The 23,982-nt window shown below is 47.4% G+C and overlaps 1 protein-coding gene across 1 annotated transcript in view; it reads left to right on the plus strand.

Moving 5' to 3' along the window:
• The window catches only part of LOC149459157 (aquaporin-7-like), a 69,194-nt gene extending 54,367 nt beyond the window's left edge, over positions 1-14,827 (plus strand). The window contains exons 5-6 of the mRNA XM_089681577.1: positions 4,124-4,341; positions 11,158-14,827. Coding sequence (XP_089537703.1) covers positions 4,124-4,341; positions 11,158-11,332 — 393 coding nt within the window. The 3' untranslated portion in view covers positions 11,333-14,827. The remainder of the gene's footprint in view (positions 1-4,123; positions 4,342-11,157) is intronic.
• Positions 14,828-23,982: the final 9,155 nt, after the last annotated feature.

Genomic DNA, 23,982 nt, shown 5'->3' on the forward strand with positions numbered 1-23,982 from the left:
CCCCACACTCACCTGACCTAAATCCAATAGAACACATCTGGGATATCATGTTTCGGTCCATGCGACGCTGCCAGGTTGCACCTCAGACTGTCCAGGAGCTCAGTGATGCCCTGGTCCAGATGTGGGAGGAAATCCCCCAGCACACCATCCGTGGTCTCATTAGGAGCTTCTCCCGATGTTGTCAGGCATACATACAAGCACGTGGGGGCCATACAAACTACTGAGGACCATTTTGAGTTGCTGCAATGACATTTCAGCAAAATGGACTCGCCTGCTGCTTCATTTTTTCCTTTGATGGAAATGAAAATGTTTGACCTACAGAGGACTGAATGCAAAGACACCCTGAAAATCAAGCGATGGGGCATCCTTACGTTCCTAACACATCACCCCGTCCATGTCAGTATAGAGATCCAGCAGGAGATTTCTCCCCATTGAGATCTGATGGGTTTTCAAATCATTTCTTTCATTTTTTTGAGCAGTGTATATATATATATATATATATATATATATATATATATACACTGTATATTTAACACACTAATTATATTTTTATATGAAAAAAAAAAGATTTCACTAAGCCTAGAGATCGCTTTTAAATTGCCAGTTGCGGTTGAAATGAACAACCATGCCAACAGCAGAATACAAACAACATTATCGCAGTGGACAAACATCTAATAGGCAACCAGCCAAGTCTATTCTATAGTTCATTATGCTGCAACAGCACTCTATAAATACCAAGTCTTATAGTGCTACTAATAAAGTAGAAACATAAACCAACATCTCAGCAAGAAAACAGGCATAAAGGTAACATTATTTCAGGTTAGTTATTCATTACTGCTTACGTCTATACCAAGTCTTGCAAATCACAATAACGCCACCATCAAACCCGCCCCGCAGGCCAGAGTACTTGGTGTCATTCTGGACTCCAACCTATCCTTCCAGCCCCAAGTCCAATCTTTAACAAACTCGTGCAGACTCCACCTCCGCAACATCGCCAAAATCTGCACGTTCCTAACCCCAGAAACCACTAAACAGCTCATCCACTCTCTCATCATATCACGACTCGACTACTGCAACTCCCTCCTCACTGGCCTGTCTCGCCGCTGGCTATCCCCGCTTCAGTCCATCCTGAATATGGCTGCCAGACTCATTCACCTTTCCAACTGCTCCATCTCCGCCACCCCCCTCTGCCAATCCCTCCACTGGCTTCCGATTGTGCAATGGATCAAATTCAAAATCCTAACACTGACGTACAAAGCTGTCCACCATACTGCCCCGAACTACATCACTGACCTAATATCCAAGTACCACCCAACACGCACACTCCGCTCCTCACAAGACCTCCTTCTCTCTAGTTCCCTGGTCTCCTCCTCCCATGCCCGCCTCCAGGACTTCTCCAGGGTGTCACCCATCCTCTGGAACTCCCTGCCCCAACCCATCAGATTATCACCTACTCTCCTCTCCTTTTGGCGCACCCTGAAAACCCATCTCTTCAGGGAAGCCTACCCCACCCCCTGCTAACTTGCCGACCTCCTCCACTCTTCCTACCACTCCATCCCCCACAGCTATCTCCTCCTGTACCACCACCCCCTCCCTCCTAGATTGTAAGCTCGAAAGAACAGGGCCCTCCATCCCCTCATGTATCACATTGTATTGGTATTGTTCTGTCACATGTTCTGTCCCCCTTTGTAATGTACAGCGCTGAGCGAACTATTGGCGCTTTATAAATACTGTATAATAATAATAATAACAACAAATGATTGAAGTAATCAAGTCTTACACCTAAACCTGATACCGTTTCCCAACACTTGCGCCTTATCACCAGCATTAAAGATTTGAGATTTAAGATGTCCATATATGATTAGAGTCCATTAATTTTTGTAAATTACTAAATAACTAAATTTGTTCTGTTTTATGTCCTTCTCCCACCACCACCACCACCACCACCACCAACACCATCACCACCACCATCACCGCCACATTTGGTGGCACAATAACATTTTTTCTCTGGAGCAGATACCTAGTTTTTGATAGGTACCCTCATCTGTTTGCCCACGGCCTCCTGGGACATGTCGCAGGTCCCAGAAGGCTGCGGGACCATTCCCAAGTGCACTGTGGTTCACATATGCGCAGAGGGAAGCCGACTGTGATGCTGCAAGGAGGCACAGCCAGCTTCCCTTAGTAATTGGCAAAAATCATTAAGTGGACAAGTAAAAAAGTCTTGCCTCTAGTTCCACTTCCAACCTAACTGGGCCAAGTGGACAAGTTTAATTGGACAATAAACTTTTAGTAATTGTGAAAACCGGCTAAGAACTGGCCCGAGTGAGGGCGGCACCAGATCCCCGAACAGGTAAGTGTTCTTTTAGTAAAAGTCAGCAGCTACAGTATTTGCAGCTGCTGACTTTTTATTTTTGCTTTTGTGAGGGTGAAGATCCTCTTCAAGAGATTCGCTTGAAGCTTTTCAAGTGTCGACATCATTTTCTTCCTTGACTTTCGATGCCACTAATTTTGCATGGCACCTGTGGCTCATATGAAAAGGTTCTTAAAGTGGAACTTTAGTCAGAAAATTAAGTCCTGCTAGGTCACTTCATGTTGGTTCTTTCTGCAGGTGTAGTTATGTAAAATTAGGTTCCTATACTGTTTAAAATCCAGTAATATACGGTCTCACCCGTCTCTACACATGCTCAGTTACTCTCTATTTTTTGGCACTGTGCTGAAAATTAGAGCCACGAGATTAGTGGACTGGTGTCCTGCTAGTTGACTACTAAATTAGTGGACTATAGGCCGATCTGCTGACAGCCTAAAGATTTACTGCTGCTCAGGGGGGCTCTGGGTTGCAGCAAAATGGCTGCCTCCAGCAAGAAGAAAGAGGAGAAATGCTGGAGGCCATTTACAACACACATTCATTTTGGTAGCATCATTATTATTGTATCAGTTAGGAATTTCTCGTGATTTAGTATTGTGGCCGTCATTAGAAACTATTGTGCAAGAATGGTATAAAAAGGCTTGATTATGTACCGTATGTCATCACACTGTCCTCTGTATACAATGCTGATCCAATGTACATTGTAACATCTATCAGTAAACTTATCTCAGACAAATGCAACTCGATTGGAGTCGATGTCCTTCATTGAAACGGCGTACTTAACAGTGGATTATAGGCCAATCTGCTGATAGCCTAAAGATTTACTTCTGCTCCGGGGGGCTCTGGGTTTCAGCAAAATGGCCGCCTCCAGCAAGAAGAAACAGGAGAAATGCTGGAGGCAATTTACAGCACACATTCATTTTGGTAGCATCATTATTATTGTAAAATGTATGTTTCTTTCTAAAGAAAATAATTTTTTAATTTGGTAAGAGTAAAGTTCTGCTTTAAGGAGGAATTGAGCTCTGGGAGATGTCCCCAAAAAAGTTAAACAGAAGGCGAAGGACTGCTCACCAGCTTTGCATGCAGTTGCCCTTCAGCTGATCTTTCCCCCATTACTAACTTACCATGTTTGTTCTGCATGGTGTCCCTGTGTGGGGGTGGCCATCTTGTAGAGGAACAGGGCTTTGCTTTTCTGATGACTGCTGGAGGAATATTCAAGAAGCAGTATGAGTAATGGAGGAAGCACAGACTCACAGAATTATTAAAGCAGAGGCAGGGAGATCCTTGCACTGCAGGTCCTCAAGTACAACTTCCACCCCAGCAAGGAGAACAATGGGCAGCACAGTATTGACATCGCCAAATCTGGTGCGAATAGCAGTTACACAGGAGAAATAAAGCTATGAGGCTGTAGGAACAGGGTGCCTAGACACCCTCATATACTACTTAAATAGACATAACCTGGGAATGTAGCACAGCAAAATCCCTCTTTTCAGGTTATGTTGGAGAAGACTAGACTTCCTTTAGATGTCTGAGCCTCAGGAGATGGAAAAAGGTATAGTGAGGTTGATCCCAGAATCCTGGGAAAGCTAACGGTCCTAAATCTCACAACAGACATGCACTGTTCCTTGTGAACCAATCACAAAAACAATGGTGGGTACTGGAAGTGATGGGAACTTTGTTATCGCTGCATGTCAGGTACCAGATGGTCAGACATAGAAACACAGCCAACACAGGTCATGATGTACCATGTCATTGCAGGTGGTGGGAACAGCCGCACTTTTGTTATGTATCTTGGCCATAAATGATAAGAAGAACAGCCCGGCCCTTGGAGGTACGCAGGCCGTGGTAATCGGGCTCCTGGTCACTGTTATTGGAATGTCTATGGGCATGAATTCCGGATACGCCATCAACCCCGCCAGAGACATTGGGCCTCGCCTCTTCACCGCCGGTGCAGGGTGGGGGCTGGAAGTCTTCAGGTAACCTCTACATTTTTGTAGGAGCTCCATGTTGATACATAGATGCCCCATTGAAGGGAAAATTGAATTCTTTCAGGTCAAGTTTAATTTTTGTTGCTTTTTTCATTTGTAATTTTCTAGGGCTTGTTTATACCAAAACCCTCATGTTCAGTTTGCAGCTATTCATGTGTGTTTACATGCTTTTGTATGTTGTTTGTGGCACGTTTTTAGGCATTATTTGTGATTTTGGTTTTACTGAGTTGCATTTACATGCATTTGCAGTGTGTTTCTGTGTGTTCTGCTGTTCTCATGCGACAAAAAGCAGCATGCTGTACTTTTTAATGCACACGAAAGCGCGGCAATGATATAAACCAGGCTCATTGAAATACATGCATTTTTACTGCATTTAGAAATGAGTTCCGACTGTATCTGGTTTAAATGAGCCATAAAACTGATGTTTGAAGTGGTTTTTGAAGGATTTTTACCTTAATGCATTCTCTGTATTAAGGTAAAAAAACCTTCTGTGTCCAGAATCCCCCCCAGCCCCTCTTATGATGAGCGAGCAGCGGGCGGGGCTGAGCCGCTCTGTCTGTGTCTATAAATGCAGACAGGGCAGCTTGGGATCGAGCCTGCACAAGTGCCCCCATAGGAAGTAGCATCCTATGGGGGTTACTCACCGAAGATGCAGGAATGCCGGCAAGGAACCCCAGAAGAGTAGGATCGGGGCTGCTCTGTGCAAAACCATTACATGGAGCAGATTGTTATTTTTAAAAAAAAATGTCCAAAAAGTTTACAATCACTTTAAAGCAGAGTTCCACTGACTTTTAAAAAACAGCCACTTACCTGTCCCCCATTCCCGCGGTGTGTCCCCCGCAGCCCGTTTCACCGGCCGTCCTGTATTCCAGGAGGCCGGCACCTTCAGTGTGGGCACCCGGCTGTGACATCTTGCGGCTTCATAGCCGGGTACCCACTGTGCATGCGCGAGTAGCGCTGCGCTTCATGAATGATCCTGTAGTCTTCTGGGACCTGTCATGTGTCCCAAAAGACTACAGGTGGGGAGGGAGGACACCTAGCCGATTGGACCGGAAGTAGGAGCGGGTACCTATCAAATTCGGGTACCCGCCCCCCAAAGGTGCCAATCCTTAATGGGGAACGGGGGGAGCAGTCCTTAAAGCGGAACTTCCCCTTTTGGGTGGAGCTCCGCTTTAATTCCTTTCTGCTCCTCCCCCCTGCCCTTTAAGACAATCAACAAAAATGAAGGTGTTTCCTGGACTTCCAGACCATGTCATCACTGGCTGTCAGTTATGATGTGATCGGGAGCATGTTCTACAAGCTCCTGATCATTGTAAAAGGGGAACTGTACTCACTTCGGGTCCAGCGATGCGGTGTCCCCAAGCTGACATCTTCGGGTGGCCGGCTCCCGATCATTGGCTGCTGTCTTTGACCGGGCAAGGATGACATTACTCCCACACATACTGTACATGGGAGTTCAGTAGAAGGGACTAAGCATGTCTCTTCTGTATTAATATTCCTGCCTGTTCACCCATCTTTGATTCTGGCCTCAAGTTCCACTTTAAGCAGTAGAAGTATGTTAATGTTGGGGCAGGATAGGGAAGCCGATCATAGTAAAGAGCGGGCCACAGTAGTTGATGGTAAATGGGATAGACATTGATTAGAGTAGGGGCAGAGAATATAGGGGGTCCTCATCTTGGGGAAAGGTGTACCTTATGGCACCGCTCTAAGCTATGGATGGAAGGAAAAGGATCACCCCATCAGCAAGTGAGAAGAGAGGAGCACGAGTCCGACCGATTCCAGTGTCAGCCAATACAAGTGAAGGGATGGATGCTGATTAGAGTAGGGGCAGAGAACATAGGGGGTCGTCATCCTGGGGAAAAGTATACCTTATGGCAGGGGTCCTCAAACTTTTTAAACAGGGGGCCAGTTCACTGTCCCTCAGACCATTGGAGGGCCGGACTATAGTTTAAAAAAAAACAAACAACCTATGCACAAATGCGGACACAGTACAGGAGATGACCAGAGACTGCGGACAGTACAGGAGATGACCAGAGACTGCGGACACAGTACAGGAGATGACCAGAGACTGCGGACATAGTATAGGGGATGACCAAAAACTGCGGACACAGTACAGGGGATGACCAGAGACTGCGGACACAGTACAGGAGATGACCAGAGACTGCGGACACAGTACAGGGGATGACCAGAGACTGCGGACACAGTACAGGAGATGACCAGAGACTGCGGACACAGTACAGGGGATGACCAGAGACTGCGGACACAGTACAGGAGATGACCAGAGACTGCGGACATAGTACAGGAGATGACCAGAGACTGCGGACACAGTACAGGAGATGGCCAGAGACTGCGGACACAGTACAGGAGATGACCAGAGACTGCGGACAGTACAGGAGATGACCAGAGACTGCGGACACAGTACAGGAGATGACCAGAGACTGCGGACAGTACAGGAGATGACCAGAGACTGCGGACACAGTACAGGGGATGACCAGAGACTGCGGACACAGTACAGGAGATGACCAGAGACTGCGGACACAGTACAGGGGATGACCAGAGACTGCGGACACAGTACAGGAGATGACCAGAGACTGCGGACATAGTACAGGAGATGACCAGAGACTGCGGACACAGTACAGGAGATGGCCAGAGACTGCGGACAGTACAGGAGATGACCAGAGACTGCGGACACAGTACAGGAGATGACCAGAGACTGCGGACACAGTACAGGAGATGACCAGAGACTGCGGACACGGTACAGGAGATGACCAGAGACTGCGGACATACAACGGCGGCGGCAATACTGGGCCGGCCGCTCCATAAGACACACAGACATTTCCCCCCAAGTGTGTCTTATGGAGAGAAATAGTGCCCCATCATTGGTGTCAGTGGGGGGAGGAATAGTGCCCCATTGTTGGTGTCGGGGGGGGGGGGATAGTGCCCCATCGTTGGTGTCAGTGTGGGGGGGGGGGAATAGTGCCCCATCGTTGGAGTCAGTGAGGGGAGGGGATAGTGTCCCAACATTGGTGTCAGTGGGAGGAATAGTGTCCCATCATTGGTGTCAGTGGGAGGAATAGTGCCCCATCTTTGGTGTCAGTGGGATGAATAGTACGTCATTGGTGTCAGTAGGGGGGAATAGTGCCCCAACATTGGTGTCAGTTGGGGAAGGAATAGTGCCCCATCGTTGGTGTCAGTGGGGGGTGGAATAGTGCCCCATCGTTGGTGTCAGTGGGGGGGAGGAATAGTGCCCCATCGTTGGTGTCGGTAGGGGGGTGGAATACTGCCCCATCGTTGGTGTCAGTGGGGGGGAGGATTAGTGCCCCATTGTTGGTGTCAGTGGGGGGGGAGGAATAGTGCCCCATCGTTGGTGTCAGTGGGGGGGAGGAATAGTGCCCCAAAATTGGTGTCAGTTGGGGAAGGAATAGTGCCCCATCGTTGGTGTCAGTGGGGGGGAGGAATAGTGCCCCATTGTTGGTGTCAGTGGGGGGGAGGAATAGTGCCCCATCGTTGGTGTCAGTGGGGGGGAGGATTAGTGCCCCATTGTTGGTGTCAGTGGGGGGGGGGAATAGTGCCCCATCGTTGGTGTCAGTGGGGGGTGGAATAGTGCCCCATCGTTGGTGTCAGTGGTGGGGAGGATTAGTGCCCCATCGGTGTCAGTGGGGGGGAGGAATAGTGCCCCATCGTTGGTGTCAGTGGAGGGTGGAATAGTGCCCCATCGTTGGTGTCAGTGGGGGGAGGAATAGTGCCCCATCGTTGGTGTCAGTGGGAGGGAAGAATAGTGCCCCATCGTTGGTGTCAGTGGGGTGGAGGAATAGTGCCCCATCGTTGGTGTCAGTGGGAGGAATAATGCCCCATCATTAGTATCAGTGACACCAATGATGGGGCACTATTCCTCCCACTGACACTAATGACACTTAACTTGCTGACCCCTGCTCCAGCATGGTGCTGCTGCAGCCAGCATACCTAGTTGCAGCAGCACCATCAGCACGGCACACTTACTCGATGTTCGCGGGGCCGCTTGGCTCCGCCTCCTCGCAGGTGATTGGCTGCCTCTGTGCCTTTCCTGAGCTACAGTTCTGGCGCCCAATCATCGGTGAGGAGGCGGAGCCGAGCGGCAGGAGTGAGGGACTGGCCGGAGTGAATGAAGGAGCAGCGCTTCCTGGACTGGATCGTTGTGGGACTGGGACCGGAGCCAGGTAAGGTATAGCAGCCCCCTGCCCGCCCCTGTACTTAGTGTCCCTTCCTCGCGGAAAACACGCCCCTGCAGGTGGGCCGGATAAATGGCCTCGGCGGGCCGCATGTGGCTCGTGGGCCATAGTTTGAGGACCCCTGCCTTATGGCAACGTTCTAAGCTATGGATGGAAGGAAAAGGATCACCCCACCGGCAAGTGAGAAGTCCGAGAGATTCCAGTGTCAGCCAATACAAGTGAAGGAATGGAAGCTGCTCAACCGAAGCAAGGAGTCCAATTTTTTGGAATGGCCTCAGCTGCTGTACTGGCCACACCCTCTGATGTGTTTCGCTCTGCCTACCGGGGCTTGGTCACCTCTGTGACCAAGCCCCGTTGGGTGGGGCAAAACACATCAGAGGGCATGGCCAGTGTGGCAGCCGAGGCCATTCCTCAACATTGCACTCGTAGGGTCGGTTAAGCAGCATCCATCCCTCCTCATCTTGGGGAACACAGGAGAGTGGAGAAGGAGCTAAAAGGTTACCCAAAGGCATTGAGAATATTGGGCAGAAGGAGAAGAAGACATGAAAGAGGGTAATATGAAGAATTTTCAGGTGCAGATTGTAGGGAATGGAAACAGAAAGGGAGAGCGTAACAGTAGGATGGGGAGAGAAGTTGTGGGACAGATGGAAGAATGGGAACAAAGCCAAAGAGTGAGTACATTGAGGAGGAAAGAGTTGCATTTTGCGTAGAGAAAGGTGAGTGGGCACAATAATAGAAAAGTGGATAGGTAGGAGAAGAGCATGGGGGGGAAAAAAAGAGGCCCCAGTGGTGAGAAAAGCAAAACTGAGGATGGCAACAGAGAGGAGTAAAGGGGCCACACAGGAGGAGAGAATACACTGGGAAAGAGAACTGAGTAGAACGCAGAAGGAGAGTAGAGCGTCATCCTGGAGGTTTGCACATCCAAACATGTGCAAATGTCCTCCACTAAAGCTGGCCATAGATGACTTGTTTCTTTTCAATCAGCCAACAGGCTGAATGAAAAAAAAAAAGGAACAGTTTTCTCCATCCACAGAAGCAAGGTGGATGGAGGAACCCCTCCTTGCAGGCCATTGTATTCTGACAGCAGGACTCTCGGCTGTCAGAATAAAATGATCTGCGGCTGGGGTCGGTTGGTTGCAGCTGCTGATCAAGAATCCTCCACTAAAGTTGATCGTAGCAAAGTGTTGGGCACAGTAGTTGATGGTAAATGAGATAGACAGTAATGGGGGAAGGGGCAGAGAAAACACTGAGTCCTCATCCTGGCAAATGCAGCAGAGAGAAGGAGCTGAAAGGCATTGAGGATAATGGGGAGATGAGGACACAAAAGAGGGTCACTTGGAGAATCTTCAGGCACAGACAGTAGAGAATGCAAACAGAAAGGGACAGTTTCACAGTAGGATGGGGAGAGAAGTTGTGGGACAAATTGGAGAAAAGGAACAAAGCTGAAGAAGGAGTACATCAAGGAGGAAAGAGTTACACTTTTCACAGAGGAGAAGAGTGGACACAATAGGGTAGGGAGAAGAAGAGAATGGGGGACAAACAGGCCCCAGTTGGTGAGCAGAGAAAAACTGAGGACAGCGAAGGGGAGAAAAGGGTCACACAGGAGAACGTACATTGGGAAAGGAGTAGGAGAGCAGAGAGGAGAGCGGAGTATCATCCTTGGGGTGTGCACAGCCAAACACGTGCAAAAATCCTCTCCCAAAGCTGGCCATAGGTGACTTCTTTATTTTTGCTCAACCAGCAGGCTGAATATAAAAAAAAGGGGAACGGATTCCTCCATCCACACAAGCATGGTAGATGGAGGAATCCCTCCCAGCAGGAAATTGTATTCCGACAGCAGGACTCTCAGCTGTCAGAATACATTGATCAGCGGCTGCAGCCAATTGGTTGCAGCTGCTGTTTGAGAAACATTTTCCAATTTTCCCGTTCAACAGAATTCGATTTAACGATTGACTTCAGTAAAATAGGGATGGTCACACATGGATCGAAATTTGACTGGACCTAGCTGAACCGTCTGATTTTCAATCCAACTACGACCAGCTTAATGCAGGCCATACATGGGTCGAATTCCGAACAAATTTTCTTTAGAAAATCGGAATTTTCGTGCGTTTTGTAATCCGATGGTGTCACCATTGATTTCGAAATTCAACCAACCAAGCCTTCAATTTCTCATGTGTCAACCTCATGTTGCTACAGAAAAGAATTTTCGTGGCCAAGAATTTTCTTCTCTTTCCAGGTCACAGCTCAGGCTTATTTCTTTTTCATTTATATTTCTCGTACAATTCTCCCATCATTGATTCGAAATTCGTTTGTTTTTTTAAAAAAATTTCCAACATGCCCGATCACTCAAATTCGATGGTTACACGAAAATCGCCCATTTCTGTGGCCCACTAACGGTGCGAAATTCGAACGAAAATTCTTAGAAAAGATTTTCGAAAAGAAAATTCTTTCGGCATTCGACCCGTGTATGGCCGGCTTTACACGCACAAGGAGACAGGAAGTAAGGAAGAAAAAATATTAGGATATATTAGCGGACAGATGTCTTGCTGGAACCAATTTACAACCGTAGACCACAGTCTTTGCCTTTTTATTCCAGGGCTGGAAACTACTGGTGCTGGATACCGATTGTGGCCCCTTTCGTGGGTGGTCTGACCGGAGCCTTCCTGTACAAGCTGCTAGTGGGACTTCACCTTCAGACGGACCAGGAAGAGAAAAAGTTACAAGATATGGAAAAGGGAAACACAGAGATGGTGAACTGTGAATACATGTAAACTCGGGGACTATATAGGGAGATCGGACCTACAATCTCCACTCATACAGCACTGGTTCAAATTTTGGACTCTGAAAGAGACAAGCGTTGTATATAAGCAAGATGAATTGTATATATTAACTGATCTGGAGGAGACGTCAGGTTAAAACGAGACCGATATATTATTGCATTACTACGTTTTATTTCATTTAAGCACTGTTGGAGCTTGGTCAGCCATCCTGCGCTCTGGCAATCTAGTTTGCATTTCCAGAACTGAAGACACTTCAGTACCCCTAGTGGTGGAGAGCAAGTACTGCGTCTACTCGGCTTCATGTACTGTAGCAAAGTGGGCATTTCCGTTCCAGTGATTGTGCCATTAATTGCATTCATAAATGGACTTTAAAGGATCACTCCACCCTAAGGCCCCATGTACATGGGACACTTCTGAACAATGGAAACTGACTGCTGCAAAAAAGGTTAAAAAATGTCTGTTTAGCCACGTTTGCATACCGCGTTGATAAGCGTTTGCGTTTAGAAGAGTTTTTTAAAGATAAGCACAGGAGAACCTCCCAAATACCCAGAATGCACTGAAAAGCGGTAAATTATGAACTATTTCAGACTGTTTCAGAGAAATACAGAGAGTAGAAGCAGAGACAGCAGTATGTGTTGAGATTACTTAGGTGTGAGTTGCTCATTAACATTTCTTTTGTTTCCAAGGGTGGGAAAGGTGTCTGGTGGAGGGAGTCATTAAGGCCACCTGGCAGGGGGTCTTCATGAGGAATTTGAGGTGTGAATGGTAATTAACATATCTTTTGTTTCCAAGGGTGGGAGAGGTCTGAGGTGTGAATGGTCATTAACATATCTTTTGTTTCTGAGGGTGGGAGAGGTCTGAGGTGTGAATTGGTCATTAACATGTCTTTTGTTTCCAAGGGTGGGAGAGGTCTGAGGTGTGAATTGGTCATTAACATGTCTTTTGTTTCCAAGGGTGGGAGAGGTCTGAGGTGTGAATAGTCATTAACATATCTTTTGTTTCTGAGGGTGGGAGAGGTCTGAGGTGTGAATTGGTCATTAACATGTCTTTTGTTTCCAAGGGTGGGAGAGGTCTGAGGTGTGAATTGGTCATTAACATGTCTTTTGTTTCCGAGGGTGGGAGAGGTCTGCGGTGTGAATAGCCATTAACATGTCTTTTGTTTCCAAGGGTGGGAGAGGTCTGAGGTGTGAATTGGTCATTACAATGTGTGACAAGCTTGGTAGGAACATCCTGTGTTCAGTGTTTTGTCCATCTGAATACCTTGAAAACGCTTTGCATGCATTTTTCATGATGAAAAAAGGCTCTGGACAGCATCGGAAACTGGAAGAGTTAAAAGAACATTTTCAGACGCAAACGCTTATAAACGCGATTTGCCACATTTACAAGCGTTTTGTGTTTGAAACGCTGATAAAATCGAATGCTGAACGCAAGTTTTCTGCGTTAAAAAAACTGACTGTAAACTCAAATGCCTGTAAACGACTGTAAACATCGATGTGTACACAGACACATAGGAAAACATTAGGGTGAGTTCAGGGGCTGCTGAAAAAAATGCTGAACAGCTCCTAAACGTGAGTCGATCAGCTGCAGTGTACATGGGCCCTAAACAGGCATTCCTTTTAAAGCTGAACTCCAGGTATACAGCTAAATTTAGAGATGAAATGCATATATGAGAGTTGTATTAACTGCAAAGGACTTGCATTATTGTTCATCCAGCTCTGAGATTTACACAGTAGTGCTGCAGAGCACAGTCTTGTCTGGCACAGGAGGGGATACTGACCTTCTCTGCTGCAGTTTAACTTTTCCTTATAGGTCTTCTCCCAGTTCCTACCCTGTGACTTGACAGTGAAAAGAGAAGCAGCACACTGATGAGCTCATCTCTCTGTCATTTTGCTTTCTCCTCATTTCGGCATGTTCCTTGCACTGCAGCATGTCTTACTGGCTTCTTGTTCTGCTTCTCCTTCTCCCGGTCTTGCACTGTTCTGTACAGGGACTGCAAGAGGCTGATAAGTCAAATTCAGGTATTTAAGCTACCTGCGTTAAAAAACATGCATTTAACAATGTAACAATGATTACAGAGCTACATTGATTTGTGTCCTTTATATCTGCAAATTAGTCCATATCTTTGGCTAATATGGATTCATATATATATACACACACACTATATTGCCAAAAGTATTGGGCCGTTGCCCTTTCCACACACATGAACTTTAATGGCCCCCCAGTCTTAGTCCGTAGGGTTCAATATTGAGTTGGCCCTGCACTTTGCAGCTATAACAGCTTCAACTCTTCTGGGAAGGCCGTCCACAAGGTTTAGGAGGGTGTCTATGGGAAGGTTGGACCATTCTTCCAGAAGCACATTTGTCAGGTCAGGCACTGATGTCGGGGGAGGAGGCCTGGCTCACAGTCTCCACTCTAATTCATCTCAAAGGTGTTCTATTGGGTTGAGGTCAGGACTCTGTACAGCCAGTCAAGTTCCTCCACCCCAAACTGGCTCCTCCATGTCTTTATGGACCTTGCTTTGTGCAGTGGTGTGCAGTCATGTTGGGACAGGAAGGGGCCATCCCCAAACTCTTCCCACAAAGCTGGGAGCATGAAATTGTCCAAAATGACTTGGTATGCTAATGTCTGAAGAGTTTTCTTCACTGGATCTAGGGGGCCAAGCCCAACCCCTGAAAAACAACCCCACACCATAATCCCCCTCCACCAAACTTTACACTTGGCACAATGCAGTCAGGCAAGTACCGTTCACCTGGCAACCACCAAACCTAGATACGTAAATCGGATTGCCAGACAGAGAAGTGTGATTGGTCACTAGAAAACATGTCTCCACTGCTCTAGAGTCCAGTGGCAGCGTACTTTACGCCACGGCATCTGACGCTTTGCACTTGGGGATGTAAGGCTTGGATGCAGCTGCTCGGCCATGGAAACCCATTCCATGAAGCTCTCTATGAAACTGTTGTTGTGCTCAACTGAAGGCCACACCAAGTTTGGAGGTCTTTAGCTATTGACTCTGCAGAGTTGGCGACTCCTGCGCACTGTGCGCTGCAGCATGCTCTGACCCCGCTCTGTCATGTGACGTGGCCTACCACTTGGTGGCTGAGTTGCTGTTGTTCCCAGTTGCTTCCACTTTGTTATAATCCCACCAACAGTTGAGCGTGAAATATTTAGTAGCCAGGAAATGTCACGGTGGCCACCTATCACGGGACCACGCTTGGAGTCACTGAGCTCCTGAGAGCGACCCATTCTTTCACCAATGTTTGTAGAAGCAGTCTGCATGCCTAGGGGCTTGATTGTATACACCTGTGTCCATGGAGGGGATTGGAACACCTTAATCACATGATGTGGAGGGCTGGCCCAATACTTTTGGCAATATAGAGTGTGTGTGTATATATATATATATATATATATATTTGTTTTTGTTATAAGCTGTCAAATGCACACAAAAATATAAATTGTTTTATTTATTAAATGATTATTTTATTGATATTGGAATTGTATCTGGTATTTACTGTATTAAACAGATAAACACTGCCACCTTCAGGCTGCAGCGGCCTTGCAGACTGAAGATGTATTTTTTTAACAGTCTCCAGTTCGCATTTTATCACACAGTTGACAAAACGATCAGGGTGGTTCCTCAATGGGGACCGGAGCAGTACTGGCACAAGGTATCTGCTGGTGGCTCTCAGAGGAAGGACATTTAATAAGGTATCTCTAGCACAGGGCATTATGCATGGGAGCAGTAATAAATAGATTGCAGATGAAACAGGGGTAATTGCAGCAGAAACCAGAAAGGTCTCTGCTATGGACCTGCCGGCGGTAGCCTCTAGCGTTCCACAGACCGGAATTCCCCAAGACGAGGAATCTAAGCCCCGACCTGCTTGTTCACCAGGGCCCCTAATGGTGGGGATGGACTTGGAGCAGGCTGAAACCAGGTCGCGGCCCCTGGGTGCACCCAGCTGTGGTAGAAGCACTTACCGGAGGTGTACAGCAGGTGAGAGGCTGATGTGAGGAGGTAGAGAGAGCGGAGTCGGGCAGGCCGGGTCGGTAACGGTGGAGGCAGGACGGTACAAAACAGTAGAGAGAAGGATAACTGGTCACAAGCTGGGTTCGGTAACAGGAGATCAAAACGTGCAAGATTAGGCAGGAGAATGGTCAGACAAGCCAGGGATCAGAGCAGGAGACAATCGGCAAATCAAGGTCAGGCAGGGTCGGCAACAAGGCAAACTAATTCAGGAAACACAGGATACAGGTAAAGACCATACGGCAATTAGAGTGTAGATCTGACCTGTTTAAATAGGGCGCCCTCAGTGGTGCCAGGCGCGCGATTGCGCATGCGCGACCGCCGTGGGTGCCCAGGTCCTAAAGCTCGCATGCTAATGCAGCCTGGCACACCGCGCATGCGCAGACCCGCGCGTGATCGCGGAAAGATCTGGGGTCCCTGACAGTCACCTAGCTGCTATTTGACCATGGAACCGTGATATTTTACGTTTTATGGTCATTTAATTAACCCCTTGGCGCCTGCGCCTCCTGGCCCTTTAAAGGTTTCAGAAGCCGGGAGGCGAGGCGGGGCGGGGTTTAGGGTCATGTGACCTCCGTGATATGCCGTCACGGCGGACACATGATCGGGAAAGGTCTTGATCGAAAGAGGAGATTGGGACCTTTCCATGAGTACCGGACATGTGTGCTGGGAGTGCGCTGTCGGCACGTTTTTTTTTTTTTTTTAATAGAACGCAAATGTGCGGCCGCTCGGCGTCTAGGCCCAGTCGCCGGGAGGCTGCACGTTTGCTTTCGGCCAGCGCCAACAGGTTAAGGACAGATAGATAATAATATTAGAAAATATAATAAGAATACTTAAAGTGGTTGTAAAGACTGAAGTTTTTTATCTTCCTTCATTCTATGCATGAAGGTAAAAAACCTTCTGTGGGCAGCAGCTCCCCCAGCCCCCTCAATACGTACCTGAGCCTCATCGTGATCCAGCGATGTGAATGACAGCCTCGGCTTTCCCGGGTCTCTGCTTCCTCATTAACTGAGACAGAAATCTGGCCCCCGCTGTTGTCAATCACAGCCGATCAGCCAATGAGGAGAGAGAGGGAGCGGGGCCAAGCCGCAGCTCCGTGTGTGAATGGACACACGGAGCAGCCGGTGCCCCCATAGCAAGCTCCTTGCTGTGGGGGCACCTGACAGGAGCGAGGGTCCAGGTGAGCCTGCGGAGGACCCGAGAAGAGGAAGATCTGGGCTGCTCTGTGCAAAACCACTGCACACAACAGGTAAGCATAGCATGTTTGTTATTTCCCCCCCCCCCAAAAAATGGAACCTTTAGAATCGCTTTTACTAAAAATGCCTTTTTGCCACAAAGCCCCGCCCCCTTGTGCAGCATGGCACAGACAATCAGACCAGACGCATGCATGATGCAGCTCTGGAGGCGGGACTAAATATCCAGAGTTATAACTGTAGTATATACAGAACTAACAATGACATTCTTTTGGTATGAAGGTAAAGCCATACTTATGTTCTTAGAAGGAAAGTTCAAATATCAGCAAAATAGTTACTTAAACTGGACCTGAGCTCAGAAAGTGAAAATTTCTACATTGCAGGGAACCTTTAGAAATGTTAATTGTGCCTAAGCAGAACCATGAAAATTCTACCTTTTCTCTTGAATTGCTCCTGAAAACAAAAGTGCACTTCCTGTGCCTTCAGATTTATAGTTGTATATCTGCAGTGTGAGATCATCTGAGGGACTTTTGCCTCTGATTGCTAGTCTCTCCGGATTTGGACTGAGTTTTGGAGATGTGCTGCTCAATGTTCTCCTTGCTGGAGAGGAAAATGCACCTGAGGACCTGCCGTGCAAGGATGCCCGTTTCTACTCCTTCTCCTGGCGTTGTGAACCTTTCCTGCTGCTGGATGAATATCTCCCACCAGACATTAGGCAACCAGTCACTGGGGATACCTTTTTGCCTTGGACTGTTCCTGAAAAATAGCCACGCACTTCTTCTTGCTTAGATTCTGTGAGACAGTTTTATTAATCACTTGCCGTCCGGCCGCTGTATATAAACGGCTGGATGGTGACAGTCCAGGGGCGGGTTGCTGTTTATAAACGGCGCCAGCCATTCTGGACTGTGCGCTCTCTTTGGGAGCGCGCAGCACCGCAATCCAGTGCCCGCTGTGTCCTCTGGACACAGTGGAACACCGATCGTCGTACGAGACCTCTGTGTGAGGTCCCGATCACATGCAGAGTAGTAAGCAAGATGTCACTTCTGACATCATTGCTTACTATCAAATCTGTGAATGATCACAGAGATCACATGGTACAGGGCTATTCACAACAGCCTTGTACCATGTGACAAGCTGTGACCAATCACAGCTCACACAGTAGTTCTCAATAGCTGCAAGAATGCAGCTAGTGAGGAGGAGAAACAATTGCTTTTACAGCCTTTATGGGTGTAAAAGCAATCGGTGTAAAAAAAAAAAAAAAAAAAAAAATCTTCATCACCCCCCACCATGGTGATACTGTACTGCTAGGGTGACAGTATGCAGAAAAACAAATAATAATATAAAAAATAAAATAAAACTGTAAAACTTGTTTCAAAAATAATCATTTTTGGTTATAAACGAATTTGGGTTATTTTTTTTTTACTAAAAAGATAACTGAATACATTTTGGCCAAGATTTATGATGAAATATTATTTGCAAAATTCTATAAGAAAAACACTTTTTTTTCAAAATTTTTGGACTTTTTCATTTATATAGCAAAAAAAAATAAAAATCCCAGCGGTGAATAAATACCACCAAAATAAAGCTATATCTGTCTCAAAAAAATGCTAAAAAATTCATATGGGTACAGTGTTGCATGACCGCGCAATTGTCATTCAAAATGTGATAGCGCTGAAAGCTGAAAATTGGCCTGGGCAGGAAGGGGGGTAAAAGTGTCCGGACCAGGGGCGGACTGACAACTCATGGGGCCCCTGTGTCCTCGCCCACACTCAAACCAGACCCAAAAAAGTCTATGAAAGGTAACAGGGGCATCTCATGGGGCCCCCTACTGACCCCGGGCCCTTGGGCAGTGGCCGAGTTTCCAAATGGTCAGTCCGCCCCTGGTCCGGACTTGAAGTGGTTAAGGAAAAATGAAATAGGCTATTTCCCCATCAGGAGGAGTATTTCATGTGGAATTATTTTGATATTTATTTGGAGATTGATTAGTTGAAACTATCTATTTAAATATTTTTTGGTATTTATACACTTTTATTAGTTATTTGTATCATAATTTGAATTAATTTAATGGTAATAATTTAATTATTATTTATTGAGAAGTATTTAGGAGCGCAACATATATTTGTAGCTATTTCCCCATCAGCTGTACTTTGTGGCAGGGCCTGGTAATCTTAGGACTGGATGGACAGAAAGGTAAGATGGCTCCACATACTGTGTGTATTTAGCTACTTGCATGGAGTTCGGCTTTGAAACTTCCTCATGCAGATTTAAATCGGCAAACTTGTAAAAAATGTAAAATAACATGAAGAATGACTTCCCTATAAAAGGTATAACAACACTCCGCATGTGTACTCAGGGAACACACACCGGGCCTCCTTTCTGGAAATTGCAGCTTGAAAATCTCTATCTGACGTTTACAGAGTTGTAACAAAAGGTGATCCGGATACATTGCCATTCTCTTTCCATGATCCTTTGCTGTCACCGTCGTTCTCCAAATATTTTTCACACTCTGTAGTTACTCTACACAATACTGTTTACTTTGGTATCCACAGATCCCGGGAGGTGCCGGACAATATTTATCAAATATCCTTCTGCGTATATATCTTAAGTGCGTCATGAACAAGCAGTTATCATCGTGGTACCGCTCACGCCGCTTTATCGCAGTGAAAAGGCGGTCTGCAGGATCTGTTTACATGTGTGACGCTTGGCTGAATAATATTTTTAAAGAGAACCTGTCACCCGGCCTGCTGTGACAGGGTCTCTGCAAAAGCACCCTTTGGCTTCTTTCACAAGGGGCATTCTGTATGTCCGTTTGTATTTCTATGGACTAGCGGATGTAAACGGATGATCATGTTTACATCTGTATCTTTTAGCATTCATTTTTTTGAACAGAAGAAAACCCTATTTTTATTTCATAAAAAGAAACAGAACAGATGAAAAATGGATGTTATTATTATTATACAGGATTTATATATTATTATTATTATACAGGATTTATATATTATTATTATTATACAGGATTTATATATTATTATTATTATACAGGATTTATGGCGCCAACAGTTTGCTCAGCGCTTTACAATATAACGGGAGACAATACAGCAACAATACAGTTCATTATAAGAGGGTTAGGAGGGCCTGATCCTGGGAGCTTACAATCTAGGAGGGAGGGGCTGGTGGTACAAAAGGTAATAACTGTGGGGGATGGACTGGTAGGAAGAGTAGAAGATTCCATAATTAACTGAGGGCAGGATAGGCTTCCCTGAAGAGAGAGGTTTTCAGAGATCGCCTAAAAGTGGGCTGAGTAGGCAATAGTCGGATAGATTGGGGTAGAGAGTTCTAGAGGATGGGGAAGCTCTGGAGAAGTCCTGGAGATGAACATGGGAGGAGGAGACAAGGGAGCTAGAGAGTAGGAGGTCTTGCGAGGAGCGGAGAGGACGGTTTGGGGGATATTTAGAGACAAGATCGGTGATGAAATTTGGGGCAGAGTTATAAATGGCTTTATACGTTATTGTTAATGTTTTGAATTTTATCCTTTGGGCAATGGGAAGCCAGTGGAGGGATTGGCAGAGAAGGGTGGAGGACACTGAGTGGAGGCCAGTGGAGGGATTGGCAGAGAGGGGTGGAGGACACTGAGTGGAGGCCAGTGGAGGGATTGGCAGAGAGGGGTGGAGGACACTGAGTGGAGGTCAGTGGAGGGATTGGCAGAGAGGGGTGGAGGACAGTGGAGGGATTGGCAGAGAGGGGTGGAGGACACTGAGTGGAGGCCTGTGGAGGGATTGGCAGAGAGGGGTGGAGGACACTGAGTGGAGGTCAGTGGAGGGATTGGCAGAGAGGGGTGGAGGACACTGAGTGGAGGCCAGTGGAGGGATTGGCAGAGAGGGATGAAGGACACTGAGTGGAGGCCAGTGGAGAGATTGGCAGAGAGCGATGGAAGACACTGAGTAGAGGGATTGGCAGAGTGGGGTGGAGGACACTGAGTGGAGGCCAGTGGAGGGATTGGCAGAGAGTAATGGAAGACACTGAGGGGAGGCCAGTGGAGGGATTGGCAGAGAGGGGTGGAGGACACTGAGTGGAGGCCAGTGGAGGGATTGGCAGAGATGGGTGGAGGACACTGAGTGGAGGCCAGTGGAGAGATTGGCAGAGAGGGGTGGAGGATACTGAGTGGAGTCCAGTGGAGGCATTGGCAGAGATGGGTGGAGGACACTGAGTGGAGGTCAGTGAGGGATTGGCCGAGAGGGATGGAAGACACTGAGTGGAGGGATTGGCAGAGAGGGGTGGAGGTCAGTGGAGGGATTGGCAGAGAGGGGTGGAGGACACTGAATGGAGGACAGTGAGGGGTGGCAGATACAGAGCGGTTAGTGAGGTAGATGAGTCTGGCAGCAGCATTCATGATAGACTGAAGAGGGGGTAGCCTGCGATGAGGTTGGCCAATGAGAAGGGAGTTACAATAGTCAAGGTGAGAGATAACAAGGGAGTGAATAAGTTTCTTAGTGGTTTCCGAGGTTAGGAACGGCCGTATCTTGGAGAAGTTGCGGAGGTTGGAGATGTTGTGGAGGTTGGAGATGTTGCGGAGGTTGGAGATGTTGTGGAGGTTGGAGATGTTGCGGAGGTGAAGTCTACAAGATTTGGACAGCGATTGCATTTGGGGCTGAAAGGACAGATGGGAGTCTAGGAGTACACCGAGTACCCTGGCATGAGGGGAGGGAATGATGGTTGTGTTATTGATCTTGATGGAGAAGTCGGGGGAGGGGGCACAGGCTGGGGGGAATACTAAAAGCTCAGTTTTGGAAAGATTGAGTTTGAGGAAGTGGAGTGACATCCATGCCGATATGTAAACTAATCCGTTTTTTTCTTTGACTGAACTGATGAAAAAAATGGAACGCCTGTGTGAAAGGACCCTTCCTCCTTTTCTACTCAGTTAACCTGCGTTCCCTGGCCGCGCCTTCCTTTTCGGCAGTCAGAACTTTTAGGACCCTTGTTTTAAATCCAGGAAGCAGTGACATTGTCCCCTTGCTGCTACAGATGAGTAATGTCAAATAGGAAGAGGTCATATGCTTCCTTATACCTGGAAGCACCAGGAGCAGTGCTGCTGCTGAGTACAAGGAAGGGGCGGTGAGGGAATGGAGCAAGGTGAGTATGGGAATGGAGCAAGGTGAGTATGGGAATGGAGCAAGGTGAGTATGGGGATATCTTTGCAGACACACTGTCATTTTATCCTATATGGGCAAGGTGACAGGGTCTCTTTAAAGGTAAAACAAAAGAAGGTCAAAGAATAAGTTCACCTTTTTTAGAAAAAAATAATGGCACAAATTTCTGCAGAAAACAAAAAGCGCATTTATTATTTTTCCTGATGGAGCCTGGAAAGCATTGCACTCATGATCAGAGGTGCAATGTCAGGCTTCTGCAGGCAAACTCTGCAGCTTTCAGCATGTACCTCCATAGGGGCTATTACAAAGCTGCAGGGCTTGTGAATGAACTACAAGGGAGCTCAACAGCGCCCTCACAGTTCATTCAGTACTACAAGCCATCTGCTGTGGTGGCAGAAAACTGCGAATGCATGACGCGGCTGTGTGGGTGGAGCTACGCACGGCTGGGCTGTTTTTGAATTATTCCTGAAAAATAAAAGATGATGCTGTGCTTATGAAATATACCTGTAAATAAAATGTAACCGTATCGCGCAGCAGTCCGAATTGTGAATGAATATACACAAAATCAAATTAAATACCATATAGACCGCGCATAAATGATATACACAATACAAATTAATATCCAGAGTTATAACATTAACCTCCCTGGCGGTCTGATTATGTCAGTATTTCTGTGCTCAAAGCGGTACATTTTTTTGTATGGAAATATGTAGTTTTCTTATTGTAGGCCTGTAATTCTTAGGAATAACTCACTGAAATCTGTCCGAACAAGAGTCTAGTAAACATCCCGGGTAGGATAAAATTTAAAACACAAAATGGAGTTATAGTATTAAACAACACGCATCTATAAATTGGTTTAGGGTGCAATCCCAATATGTGAAATGATAGTGCAATCGTGCAGGATTCTTGATTGTGAACTCCATATTAACCACTTCCCGTCTGGCCCATGTATATCAACGGCCGGACGGGAGCAGTGCAGGGGCGGGTTGCCGTTCACAAACGGCGCCCGCCATTTTAGCCTGTGCGCGCTCCCTGGGAGTACACGCAGGGGTGTATTTACCACAAGGCAAACAAGGCATTTGCCTAGGGCGGCATTTTTCATGGGGGGCAGCACTGCCCTTTGGAAGAAGGGCACACGCAGCATGGGGACCTGGTGGGTTCCGAGAGATGCTGGGGGTTTCATGATGGTGCATGCACAGCCCGATTCTCGTTCCTGGGGATGTCTGGAGCTGTAAAGGTGAGCGTCTTTCTCTTATCATGGAGGATGTTGGCTGGTGTATGGGGGGCAGTGGTAGTGAAAGGCTCGGGTGAAGGGCAGGGGTGTTCTTGGTAAATGTCAGGCTCTTTCTGCGGGGGGGCACCAATTTTTGTGTTGCCTAGGGCAGCACAAAACCTAAATACACCACTGAGAACACCGATTGCTGTGCGGGACCTCTGTGTGAGGTACCGATCATGTGATCACTGATTGGCCCCCCCTCCAATGAAGCTACTGGAGCGCAGATCACACTCCATTAGCTTCTTGACTGGGGAAAGTGACACCAGGACCCAACAGTGACATTTTACACATCACTTCCAAGTCATTAGCAGGAAGGGGAGATTAGCAAAAGGACATTCATTGATTTCCCTCTCTTTGTCCTGACAGCACCCACCATACCAGTCCCAAGTCCACTGATGAGCGCATGGAGCCCAGAAAGCATTGTGGGGGCAGGGGCGTATTTACCACAAGGCAAACAAGGCACTTGCCTAGGGCAACATTTTTCAGGGGGGCAGCACCTCCCCCCCGCGAAGAAGGGATGAAAGAAGGGACATGCGCGCCATAGGAATCAGGTAGGATCCGAGGGAGACTGCGGACTGCTTGATGGTGTATGTAGGGCCTGACTCCCGTTCCTGGGGATGTCCAGAGCTGTGAAGATGAGTGTCTTTTTCTCTCTATTGCCGGGGGGGGGGGGGGGGGGGTAGTGGAAAGCTCTCCCAGGTGGTGGGCAGGGGGGTTGTTGGTCAATGTCAGGCTCTCTCCACAGGAGGGGGAAGGGGTGGTGGTGTTGGTCGGTGTCCATTCAGGCAGATGATTTTTGTGTTGCCTAGGGCAGCACAAAACCTAAATACACCACTGGGTGGGGGCGTGTACGTTGGGGGCCTGACACATATGGAGGTGTGTGGAAGCAATCTGGTGGATGCACAGCCACCGGATCACTTCCACCCGACAGCTGACTTATTGGTGTGTAAGTCCCCCCCCCCTCCCCCCTCACCGCACGCAGTAAAGCATATATGAGATTTTAGTGA

This window comes from Staurois parvus, unplaced genomic scaffold, assembly GCF_062004578.1.
Source record: "Staurois parvus isolate SC_StPar_1 unplaced genomic scaffold, SC_StPar_1.0 ptg000271l, whole genome shotgun sequence".
NCBI lineage: Eukaryota > Metazoa > Chordata > Amphibia > Anura > Ranidae > Staurois > Staurois parvus.